The following is a 12457-nucleotide window of genomic DNA, read 5'->3' on the forward strand; positions in this document are numbered from 1 at the left end:
CCAGTCTTTAGGAAACCAGTTGGACCCACAGAGCCCCCCACTGAGCAAGGGGATGCCAGCGGTGAACAGATGCTAGGCCCCTTGGAATGAGAGGATGCTCACGGGCCGGAAAACACCCTGGGGTCCAAGCCTGGCACTGAATCCCAGACACTCACTAACAAAGGTCCTGGGGACTCGGCCATCAGGTGCACTGTCAACTTGTTTCTGTTGATATATGGTATTATTATTTTTAACGTTTATTTTTGAGAGAGAGAGAGAGCAAGGGAGGGACAGAGAGAGGCGGGGAGGAACAGAATCCGACGCAGGCTCCAGGCTCTGAGCTGTCTGCACAGACAGCTTGAAATCACAAACCGTGAGATCACGACCTGAGCCGAAATTGGACGCTTAACCAACTGAGCCACCCAGGTGCCCTGATGTATGGTATCAGTTGGGAAGGAGGACAGAGTACCTTGGCACGATTCGGTGCGATGAATGATATTTACAATAATGGTTACCCCGTCTGGAGAAAAATCAGGTTCAATCCCTACCTCAAACCTTACGTGAAAACAAATTTCCCACAGAGTGAAGATTTAAACATACAAAGTGAAGCCATACAATCCTAGAAGGAAAAATAGACGGACTTCAATAAATAATCTCAGAGCAGAGAAGTCCTTTCTAAGTATAACCAGAAAAAAGACTGATAGGTTGTACTACATAAAATGTGTAGAAATTTTGAATAGCAAAAGCACCATAGACAAAAAAACGACACGATTAACAACAAAGTGGGAAACATATTTGCAACTCATTTCACTGACACAGGGCTAATTTCTCAAACTATAAAGAGCTTGTACAAACTAATGATTTCTTTTTAAAGAAAGAGATATAGATCAAAAACAAACAGAAAAAAATGGATTAGGGCATATTAGAAGAACAAAGAGTTCACAGAAAAAGAAATAAAAATGTTTAGAGGAGCCTGGGCGGTTCAGTCGGTTAAGTGTCCGACTCTTGATTTCGCCTCAGGTCACGATCTCATGGTTCGTGAGTTCGAGCCCTGCATTGGGCTCTGCGCTGGCAATGTGGAGCCTGCTTGGGATTCTCTCTGTCCTTCTCTCTCTCTCTCTCAAGATAAATACACTAAAAAAAAAAAAAAAAAAAGAAACACAAATGTTTATAAAACATGCAATGCCTATCCTCACTTAAGGGAAAATAAACACATGCTCCAAGTGTGCCAGACTGGCAGAGACGAGGAAGACTGAGAGCACCGGTCTGACAAGGAGCAGGCCGAGGGGCAGAAGCCACGGCCTCCGTGGAGCATGGCTGAGCAGTAACTGGTAAGAGCAGCAATACCCAGGTCTACCTCTGGGACTTCATCCTACAGATCAGACTCGCGCCAACTTACCCACTGCAACACTGCTTGAAAGAGCGAAAGAATGGAAAAAAATGAATTGTCCGTCAGCAGGGACTGGGTTAATAAATCATGGCTCATCCATGCAATGAGAGATGTTACAACTATTAAAAAAGAAGGCAATTCGAGTTTTGGAAGGATCTCTAAGCTGCATAGATAAAAAAGCAAAGGGCAAAACAGCATGGTACATTTTCATCTCACACACACTCACACACACACACACACACACACACACACACACACACACACACACAAAAGGGTTGGACTGACTGTACCCAACCCCCATCTACATTTGTCATTCTGTGCCCATGCTTAGACATGCATTACCTATCTAGAGACTGCCCGTCACAATTTTACGCCTGCTCTGCTCCCCACCTGTCCCCCCCCACCCCCCACAGTTCTGGGAGGCGGTTACGTCCATTTCTCTAAGGAGGAAACGGAAGCCAGCAGAGGGTCACCAGTGAGGGGTCCATGTGAGCATTCTGCTGACCCACTGACCCCAAGCCGTGCCCCGCTGGGCACCAGGAGGAGGCACTGAAGGAGCCCTGGTCTAGTGGGCATGGCAGGAGGGGGATAGGACAAGATCAAGAGGTCCCGTGAGGAAAGAGAACTGGGGCCTCAGGCCGACAGAGTCCTGTGAACTTCTAAGACAGCGGGCTCAGCTTGGGCCAGGCAGGAGGCACCTAGGAAACTCTGGAAAATCCCAGTGCCGTGCCACACCCCCTGAGCTGGGGCGTCAGCCCCAGCCCTGTGGGGTCCCTGTGGACTCTGGTGTGTGGGCTGCATGAAACCACTGCTCTAGGCTCTAGGAGAGGGGCGCTCAGGGTAGTCTGCTCATCCCAGGCAGCCTTTGAGGGTGTCGCCATTATGGGGGCCGTGGGGTCCGGTGCCTCAGAAGCCGGGGGAGCCAGCCTGCTCCGAAGAACTACCCCCTGAACGTTAGGAAGTCAGGCTTGGCGCCAGCAAGAGCACAGCACTGGCGGTAGCCTGGTCCAGGTCCTGCTTCTCCAGGGGGATGTGTTGCTGAGGGGGCCGGGCCCAGGCCTGGGAGGAGCCTGCTGGCTGGCGTCCAGGCCTCCCAAACCCAGCGGCTGCAGGCACCAGATAAGAAATGTCATGGAGGGGGCGCCGGGGTGGCTCAGTCGGCTAAGCGTCTGACTTCCGCTCAGGTCACGATCTCACAGTTCATGAGTTCGAACCCTGCGTCACGCTCTGTGCTGCCAGCTCAGAGCCTGGAGCCTGCTTCGGATTCTGTGTCTCCCCGCCTCTCTCTCTGCCCCTCCCCGACTCGTGCTCTGTCTCTGTCTCTCTCAAAATAAATAAACATTTTAAAAAAAGAAGAAGAAGAAGAAGGAGGAGGAGGAGGAGGAGGAGGAGGAGAAAGAAACCTCAGGGAGGATGTGCCGGACAGGGTCCAGGAGGACTGGAGACGTGGCCTGTCCAGAGGGGACAACTGCCACTGAGGCCCTGCTGACAAGTGCCTCCACAGAAGCTGGCAACCACAATTTTTCTGTGAAATCTTCCCATTTTTAACGTCAGCAGGATGTTCAAAACGTTTTAAAATCCTCTGCAGGCCAAATAAAACACATATGTGAGCCAAACGTGTTCTGCTGACAGGCTTGAACTTCTGGGTGAATGCAGTCACACCCCACCCTAAAACATAAGGAGGAGGGTCTTGAGGGTTAAGTCACGCAGAATGTGAGGTCCTTGGTGAGGCCGATGAGACGAGACCGGGGACCGGGGAGTGAGGAGGGCCGGGAAGCGTCTGGGAACTCATTGCCAACCCTATTATATCTGAACGTGCGTTACCTGGGGATTTTGCTTGACCTTAAACTAAGAGTTCTCAACCTGACGGTGCTTCGTGGGTTCCTTGAAGCCCCTGACACTGCAGGCGAGTGTCCACATACTCGGTGTATGTGGACAGTTTTTTGAGGAGAAAGAAAGTCCATAGCTTTCCTTAGAGTCTCACGAAGATCTGTGACTTAGAACAAGAACCCATCTTTAAAAATAATGCTAACTAGGGGCACCCGGGTGGCTCAGTGGGTTGAACATCTGGCTTCGGCTCAGGCCATGATCTGCAGGTTGGGGAGTTGGAGGCCCGCATCGAGCTCGCTGCCGTCAGCCTGTCCGCACAGAGCCCACTTCCGATCCTCTGTCTCTCCTTGCTCTGCCCCTCCCCCACTTGCACTCTCTCAAAAATAAACATTAAATAAAATAAACATGATGCTAACGAAAAGAAGCAAGTCCCACCAAGCGCACATGGTCCTGAGTGGCCTGGGTCCAGCAGGTCCCGAACGACCGAGGCCTGCTCGCTCAGGTGGAATGCCCTTCCTCCACCACCCCTGGCTCATTTCTCTTTGTCCTGTGAGCCTCAGCCTGAGTTAAGGTCCCTCCAGCAACTCCCAGAGGCTCCCTGGGCTCCCCTCCAGTGTCGTACTGACCACCGCAGCGGGGAGGGCCCGGGTCTGCACCCCACACCCCATGGGAGCTCGCCGAGGGCAGGAGCCACGGCCAGCACTGGTCTGGCTGCCCAGAGCCAGGCACCGAGCGGAGGCTCAGAAAATGTCTGCTAAACGAACGAATGAACCAAAGCAAAGTAGCAGTTCTTGACGTTGCTAATAACAGGAGCGACAACGCAACACCATTGTTGACAGTAAGGATGACACTGCCTTAGCCCCCAGGGGCGTTTTAGGTGAAGGGGACCCACAGGCGTCACCCTGGGCTCAGCTCTGGCATGGTGCTGGAGTTGTGGTTGGTGGCACCGGTGGAAGGCTAAACCCTTGGCTCTGCCACTGAGCTGGATGATTTCTGGCAAACGGGGACAGTGACGGTGGGTCTTAGGGGTCGTCAGAGGTAGAGGGTGTGCAGCCCCTCCAGTGGGGCCAGGCCCGCGGGGTGGGGTCAGCATCTGGAGCAGGAAGCAGGGAGGGGACACGGGAGGGGCAGAGCCTACCAGCAAGTGCGTCTCCTCGAACTTGGCAATCCTGCGTTTACCCTGCTCCCGGTTTTCCTGGATGGCCTCCTGGACACACTCATTGAAGGTGTCAAGCTCCACTTTGCGCTTTTCCTGCTGTTTCAGGCCATATTCGAAGATGTTCAGGCAGACGATGACGAATTTGTCCTTGTAGGTGAGGCCGTTAAGGAAGCTATCTTGGGGGCAGGCTGCTGGGAGGATGCAGGTCGAGGGTGGTGGCAGCTCCTGGCACAGGGCCGGGAGTTGAGATTTGGAGTCTAATGTAGTGCTGGGACATCCCTATCCTCACCGTGAGGGACTGGTCTCGGGAAGGAGGCAGGGGCCATGGGGGGACACTACAGAGCAGAAGAGAGACATGCTAAGAAACGCCCCAGGAGAGGCATCCTGGGCACCCAAAGGGGCCGGGGTGGGGCTGGGAGCCCAGGCGGAGCCAGCCCCAGCCAGCGAGCTGGGCAGTGTATGTTTCTGTCTCTGCCGTGATATCTAGGGGGCCTTTGCTGGGCTCCTGTCTTTGTGGTCAGCTGTTGCAGGGGCGCCGAGGGAGCCTACGAAGGTCAGGGGACCACAGGCTGGACGCAGAGAGGTCCGGGTTCAAGTCCTGGCTCTGCTGTTCCTCCTCTCTGGCAAGCCACTTCACCTGCCTGGACTTGGGCTTCCTCACCTGCAGCATGGAGTCCTTGAGGTCAGGCAGGCGCTACGGCCCAGATGTGAGCCCAGGTCACCCAGCTGGGGGATGGCAGAGCCAGGCCGGAAGCCCGTCTGTCTGGCCTAGAGCCCTGATTGGCACCTTCTGCTTTGCCTCACACCCTCTCCATCCCCTCCCCCACCCTTTCCAAAACGTTGAGTTTTTAAGAGAAAGTTTCTTTCTACCCAGTGATGGCTGCTCCACAGACATACTGTGTGACTCGTTGCCAGTCTCAGCGCTAATTCAGTCTGTTGTGAGTCTAACCTGAGTCCCTCAACGTATAGTTTATGCCAACTGAGGTCATCATGGCTTCGGCCATGACAAGTGCCAGTCACAGCCTCTGGGATCCAGCTGACTGGGGGAAAGGATGCCGGCTCTTAGAGCGACAGACAAGGGCTCAAATCCCAGCTTCTAACTGCATGACCTTGGGCAAGTCAACCTCTCCAAGTTTAGCTTCCCCAATTATAAAATGGGATTAATATAATAACAGCACCCATCTGCTGGGCAGTTGGGAAATTATAAACACTGTATGCAAAGCTCACAGCAAGAGAATATAAATATAGGTATTACAGATTAGCGCCATAGACCCACACTTCAGTTTTCCCTCTTTGACAACCTGGCTTGTCGAGCACAGCGGACCCCGTGCCATGCTGTGCGTCCCCTGAAATCCAGGCAGCGTTTCCCCGCGCCACTCAGCTGACCTCTTGGGTTCTCCACTGCCTCTTGGGTACCTGGCTGTGAAGGAGGGGTTTTATCTTCCAGGGTTTCACAAGAGAAATGGGGAAACCGAGGCCCAGAGCAGAAGGGGACCTGCCCCCGGCAGGCTGGTGGTGTGGGGCCCGGGCTCTGCCAGGGGAGGTGACCATGAACTTGGAAGGATATGCCTGAAGGAGCTCGCTGACGCCGGGAAGGTGGGCCAGCTTGTTGCCCTCTACGTCCTCAGCGTACATGCTGTCAAACAGGAAGGAGCCGTTCAGGCGCTCGACGAACGAGGCCTGCAGTCAGAAACACAGCAGGGCTTGGGGGACGCTGATCCCCTGGCAAGGGCTCCATGGGTGGGGCCCTGTGCTGGGCGCTGGGGTCAGTGGACACTTTGCAGAGGGTGGGGGAGGGCACGCTGCCCTTGGGCTTTAGCCCTCCAGGAGGACAGGGAAGGCACGCCGGGCCAAGGGCGTGGCACACGCGGAGGTCCAGAGGCATCAACTGAAGGTTGCACGAGGCTCAGTGTGCCTGGAGGAAGGGGTGTGGGTTGTGGGGCAGAGTGGGTCCGGGGCCGTGCCGGGGAAGGACTTCAACCTTCCTGGCTGCCCGTGGAACTGCCCTTTTCTTAAAAGGAGCTGCTCCCTCAGATTGTTTCCCTAGGCCCCCGTGCTGGACCTGGCAGGCTGGCAAGGAGACAAGGCAGGTGGCATCCGGGCGGAGACAGAGCTGGCTCTGTGGCGAGCAGAGCAAGGAGGGGACAGGGCGGGACAGGGCGCTGGCCTGTGGGTGATGTACATGCTCCGTCACAGCCAGGAGAGGCCACACGGCATATGTTCGCCTTCAAGAGCGGTTCTTGGGGCCTGGGCCCTGCTGGCTTTGATCCAGCTGGGGCCATACCCTGTGGCCGGCATCTTGGAGCCAGGGCAGGGGGAGGTGGGCAGCAAGGCTCCTCCCGACAGAATGTACCTTGTGCTCCTCCAGCTCCTCCTGCTGGGCCCGCTCATCATCCAGCTGGGCCTGAATCAGGTTCTCTCGCTGCTTCAGCTCGTCAATGCCGTACTGGTGTTTGATCTCTGCCAGCTCCTTCTGAGAGGGGGATGGGAAGGGGCACTGTTACGGGGGCATGTTTGGTCCCTCCCTCCCGGCCATGCTGGCCTCTGCCATCCCGCGGCCTCTCTAGCGAGGGTGGGGGTGTGGACAGTGTCCTAGTGCAGGCTGTGTGGGCAAGGATGGCTTGCTTCCTCCTGGCCTTTTCCAAGTATGCTGAGTCTAAGGGAAATGAGGGGAAGGACCAACAGCAGGGGGAGGAAGGCAGCACAGGCAGGCGGCGGGGATCAGGGCCACGCCCCGGGCAGGTGCACATGCCCAGAGCAGGTGCTCCCGCTCTCTTCCAGGGATGCACGATGGGAAACAGGTAAAGTGAGTTACCCGAGTCACAGGCCTGGTCTCAAGGGCCTTGGACCTTGGCTCTGTGCCCTGCCACCTCCTGGCTCTTCTCCCAGCCCTCCTGCTCATCCCCTTATACCCAGCGGGCACTGCTGGAGCCTGTAGGGCTCAGTCCTCACCCTTCTCGGCTCACTCGACACACCCCAGGTGATTTCACCTGTGCTAAGGTCAAGTGCAAGCACGTCCAATGGCTCCACCCTCAGACAACATGCGGGTCTTTACATTCAGCCCAGACCCTACCTTTGAGAGCCTCTCTCCCCTAGCTGCCTCGAGAACACTGCCCCCTCACCATGTCCAAGATGTACTTCTGTCCTCCCACGGTCCCACTGAGGTGAGTGGCCCCCCAGCCATCCAGCACCCCGGCCGGAGACCCGGGACACATATGGGACCCTCCCTCCTCCAGCAGACCCAGGCTGTGCCCTGGCCTGTCTGTGCTAGCTCCTAATCCTATCTCACCATCCTCTCTCTCTGGCCTCGACCCCCGCCTCAGCCCCCTAGCTGGCCTCCCCTGTGCACCCTGTCCCCTCACCCAGTCTGTCCACTGCTCCCGAGCAAAAAGCCAGAGAAACCTCTGTTAAACGCAAACCCAATCTCGTAGGTCCCTTGCCTGCCCTGTAGGACTTCCTCTTGGCCGTAGGGTAATGACAAGCTCCTGCTGTGGCCTGCGAGGCCTGCCTGCCACCCTCTCTCTCCAGCTCTCTGAGCGCCAGCCATTGGCTCCCTCGCCGCACTGCCTCCTGCCACAGGCCTTTACATGTGCTCTGTCCTAACCCTAGCCCTTCACCAGCCAACTCCTGCTCATCCTACGCTTCAAACCACCAACCCCCGCCTTGTACACCTCCTGGTATTTTCACATATCTGTGAGAGGATCCGTCTCTGTGCGTTGGCACCACAAAGGAAGGTAAGGACTTCCTCGGGGTCTGTTCGATTCCAGATACTGAGCTTTCTTTCGGCTCTCCTGTGCTGCCTGAAGCCCATCCCGTCTTACTCCTGAACGTGATGCGAGTATAGGTATCATTATAGTTTTGTGCCTTAACTCGGGCCTTGGCTGCAAATAGCTTATATTGCACAGCTGAAATCCTTCTAAAGAACTGTTATTCATTGAGCTGTATGCTTATATTGTTTTCTTACATATTCATACTTTATTTTTAAAATATTTTTAATTCTTTTTTTAAAACTTTTTAATGTTTATTTATGAGAGCAAGGGAGAGAGAGAGGGAGAGAGACAGAGCATGAGTGGGGGAGGGGCAGAGAGAGAAGGAGACACAGAATCCCAAGCAGGCTCCAAGCTCTGAAATGTCAGCACAGAGCCTGATGCGGGGCTCAAACCCACGAACCATGAGATCATGACCTGAGTTGAAGTTGGGAGCTTAACTGACTGAGCCACCAAGGTGCCCTTATTTTTAAAATATTTTTAAAATGTTTATCTATTTATTTTGAGAGAGAGAGAGAGAGAGAGAGAGAGAGAGAGAAGGGGTGGGGAAGAGAGAGGGAGAGAGATAAAGAATCTCAAGCAGGCTCCGTACCGCCAGCTCAGAGCCTGATATGGGGCTTGACCCCACAAACTGTGAGATCATGACCTGAGCTGAAATCAAAGAGTCAGACATTTGACTGACTGAGCCACCCAGGTACCCCTACATATTTATACTTTAATAAGGAAATTTAAATTTTTGTTTTTTAAGTTAATGTATTTATTTTTGAGACAGAGAGAGAAAGCATGAGTTGGGGAGGGGCAGAGAGAGAGGGAGAGAGACAATCCCAAGCAGGCTCCACTCTGTCAGCATGGAGCCTAATGTGGGGCTTAAACCCCACAAATGTTAGATCATGACCTGAACCAAAGTTGGATGCTTAACTGACTGAGCCACCCAGGTGTCCCAAATTTTTAAAAGTCTTTAGTTTCTGGGCCACCCTTTCTTCTCCATTCCCACAGCCCTGCCTTCTCCCTCTCTCCCTCCCCCCTACCCCACCTCATCCCACATCTCTTCTCTATATCCTCTGTCTCCCAGATTCCTGAACTGTGGACCACATCAAGAATTCTGCTGAGAACCGCTCAGGGTTCCCCATGGGCCCCCACCTTCAATCGGAGAACCCTTAAACCCCAGCAGGGCCCTGCTGATTGACCCCTGCCTCCCCTGCCTGTCTCCCCACCTCCCCACACAAAGCCCCTCAAGCTAATAGCACCTGCCCATTCCATGTGGTTTGTGGGGGACTGTCCTCTGTTCCTCAGGGCTGGATTGAGGGGAGGGCCAGCCTTCAGGCACAGTCCAGGGCCTCGACTTAAAAGGGGCCTGATGAAAACAGGGGGAGAGCTCCACAGAGCTGAGAGGCACCTCAAGAGCCTGCCCTTGAACCTCTGTCCTCCCACAGTCCCGCTGAGGTGAGCGGCCCCCCAGTCATCCAGCACCCCGGCCGGAGACCCAGGGAACATCCCAGACCCTCCCCTGGTTGGCCTGTATCTGGGCCCAGCTGTTCTGCTGCCCAAGCCCTACAGCACCAAGAGGCCAGGGGCTTGGGGCAGGCTATGGCTGGCCTCAGGGCAGGCAGTAGTGTGGACAGGGAAGTTTCAAGTGCCCCTGCTTTGCAGAACTCTGCTCTTAGAGCCTTTTACTCATTATTTATCTTGATGCATCTAGGCAAGTCTCTGAATCATGAAAGGAGCCTTTGTTTCGCTGCGGCACAACGGGGATGCCCAGACTGGGCTGTCTGCCCTTTATGGAAGCTTCTGGGGACTGAGGAGAGAATGCTTGGGGAGGGGCTTTGGAACTGTGCAGTGTCAGGCTGTCCCCTGGTTCTACGACGGACTTTGAAACCTACCCCAACAGCTCTCTGGCCCATTGCAAGCATCGGAGCCCGTGATGACTTCCAAACTATTATCTACATGAAGCAAAAAATACTTGAGAGTATTAGAATTCGAGTCTCAGCTTTTGGTGCTGTCACGGGAAGCAGAGAAAGCCACGGTCCTCAGAGGGGCACCTCTCTGACCTCACCCTATCTCTGTGGACCTCCCAGGAAAGCACTGGCAAGCAGAGGGCTCCACACTTGGAAGGTGGCCCTGTCCACCTGGGCGCCGGGGCTCTGCAACACGGTCCAGGCCAGGCAGGGTCAGCCTTCAGACCTGTGGACGAGTCCTCCCTACTCCTGCTGGGCTCTCCCAGGTGCTCCCCATCACCTCAGTGCCCCCAAGCCCAGGCTCCTTTCTCTCAGGAAGGCACCAGCTTCCCGCAAGAAGCAGCAGGCAGGTCAAACAGTCCCTTGGTCTCCGTAGCACCCAACATGCAGGGACATCCGTTTCTGCCACCAAAGGCCCAAGGTATTGGGCCAGGTTCTTTCCTTCCAGTGGGGAAGGCACCCAGAGAAGGATCACACTGCAAAGAGCAAGGGGTGAGCAAAAGGGGGCAGCTCACAGCAGGGGGACAGGAACACGGGGACCGCGGACAGACCAGGCGGTAGGCGGGGGAAGGGCCCTCCTCACTGGGTTCTGCTGCCAGGCTGCCTGGCTCCGGCTCCCGGCCCAACCACCACTGGCTGCGAGCTCCCCGGCGAGGCATCTCGCTGGTGCCAGCCCTCGGTTGGCCAGCTGAGAGCAAGAGCAGGCCCCCCTCTGCCCCCTGACAGGCTGTAGTGAAAGCGACATCAAACAGCAACGTGTGCGTGGCGGACGCGTACGGGAGGACAGTTAGCTGTTCTATTGCTCCTGGGTTCTGCCACGAGCCGCTGATGCTAACTGCTGGCCCTTGCTTGGTGTCCCCAGCTTCTTCATTCAGAATACCAGAAAGTGCCGGGTGGCTGGACGTGGCCTGGAGGCAACACATGGAGGGACCTGGCCACCGTGAGCAGGCACTGAACGGCTAGCATGAGGGTCCTGCTGGAATGGTGCCCACGGGGGCAGGTCGAAGGAGTTAGATCTCTGACGGGCTCTGCCCCAGCGCCCTTTTCCGTGCAGTCTGGAGGGCCTGAAGACGGACTCACAGAGCCAGGAGACCCAGAGGAAGACACTTGCCATGTGGTCGTCGATGCGCCGGAAGTCCAGGTACACAAGGTCAGGAAGGTAGGCACAGATGAACATCTTGTAATCCTCCTCCTCCGCGATGGGGTTTCCAGAGAGGCTGAGTGTCCGCAGGTCCTTGAACCGCCGCAGGTAGATGATCTGGGGGGGAAGAGGGGAGAGTAACCCATCTTCCTGGGTGCCGCAGAGCAGAAAACACCTCCAGCGGCCTCTCCCCTCGTCGCTCTGCCAGGGTCTGCGGCCTGGCCACGACACCCTCCACGCTGCCTGGGTGACAAGAGAGAAGCAGGCGGGGGCGGAGGGGGGGCGGGTTCCAGGCTGGACGGCTGTCCTGATCAGCAGGCTTGGGTTCAAAGCCCAGCTGTGGGACCTTGGGCAAGTTGCCTAACATCTGTGAGCCTCTGTTCCCTCATCTGTAAGATGGGCATAAGGGTGCTATTATGTGTGCCACAGGTGTTCCAAGGACCAAAGGAAATGAGCTATGAGAAACATTGAGAAGCGTGCCTCCCGCCTACTCCGTAAAGGGTGGTAGTTGTTGCTGCTGTCGTTACTGCTGGTCCCTCAGAACAGGCGCGCTTTTCCACCGTGAGCTCTGTGGAAGGGCCAGATCTCTTAAATTAAATGGAACCCAATTTGTAGTTAACCTTGGATTAGCTGGATGACACTGGGACATTCGCTACCTGCCATTTAGTCTTCCTCTACTCCATTTTTAGGAAAGTGGGGGAGAAGTCAACAAGAGAGCTACTGTTTCATTTGAGAGCATTTTTCTGCACACCAGACGCTGGACGGTGCAAAAGGTGGGGAAGGAACCAAGCATGCTTTTCCGGAGGGTTCCTCCCAGTCATCTGTTTGTGCAACAGGATTAAGCACCTACCAGGCCTCCGAGGCAGTGCTAGACCCCGGGGCTGCAGCGACAACAAAGCTCACGTGGTCCCTACCCTTAGAGCAAGGGCTCACATTCTACTGGCAGGGACCAGGAATGCTTTAAAGAGTAAATAAAATCATTACTGCTGGGGGTAAGTGCTGTAAGAATACAAAGATGGAGGGGCGCCTGGGTGGCTCAGTCGGTTAAGTGTCCAACTTCGGCTCACGTCATGATCTCGCGGTTTGTGAGTTCGAGCCCCGTGTCAGAGCCTGGAGCCTGCTTCGGATTCTGTGTCTCCCCCTCTCTCTGCTCCTCCCACGCTCATGCTCTGTCTCCCCCTGTCTCTCAATAATAAATTAAAAATATATATATATATAAAAATGGGGCATGAGAGA

At 55.3% G+C, this 12457-nt stretch overlaps 1 protein-coding gene across 3 annotated transcripts in view; it reads right to left on the minus strand.

Annotated features, from left to right (window-relative positions):
* DRC3 (dynein regulatory complex subunit 3) overlaps positions 1-12457 on the minus strand; it is a 33868-nt gene that overhangs the window by 10152 nt on the left and 11259 nt on the right. For 2 of the 3 annotated variants that reach the window (XM_053212815.1, XM_053212816.1), the window contains exons 6-10: positions 11192-11338; positions 10006-10065; positions 6712-6831; positions 5934-6038; positions 4338-4520 (exon numbers count right to left, since the gene is read on the minus strand). In XM_053212815.1, coding sequence (XP_053068790.1) covers positions 4338-4520; positions 5934-6038; positions 6712-6831; positions 10006-10065; positions 11192-11338 — 615 coding nt within the window. The remainder of the gene's footprint in view (positions 1-4337; positions 4521-5933; positions 6039-6711; positions 6832-10005; positions 10066-11191; positions 11339-12457) is intronic. The other variant, XM_053212817.1, reaches the window with a different exon arrangement.

Source organism: Acinonyx jubatus, chromosome E1 (assembly GCF_027475565.1).
Source record: "Acinonyx jubatus isolate Ajub_Pintada_27869175 chromosome E1, VMU_Ajub_asm_v1.0, whole genome shotgun sequence".
Lineage (NCBI taxonomy): Eukaryota > Metazoa > Chordata > Mammalia > Carnivora > Felidae > Acinonyx > Acinonyx jubatus.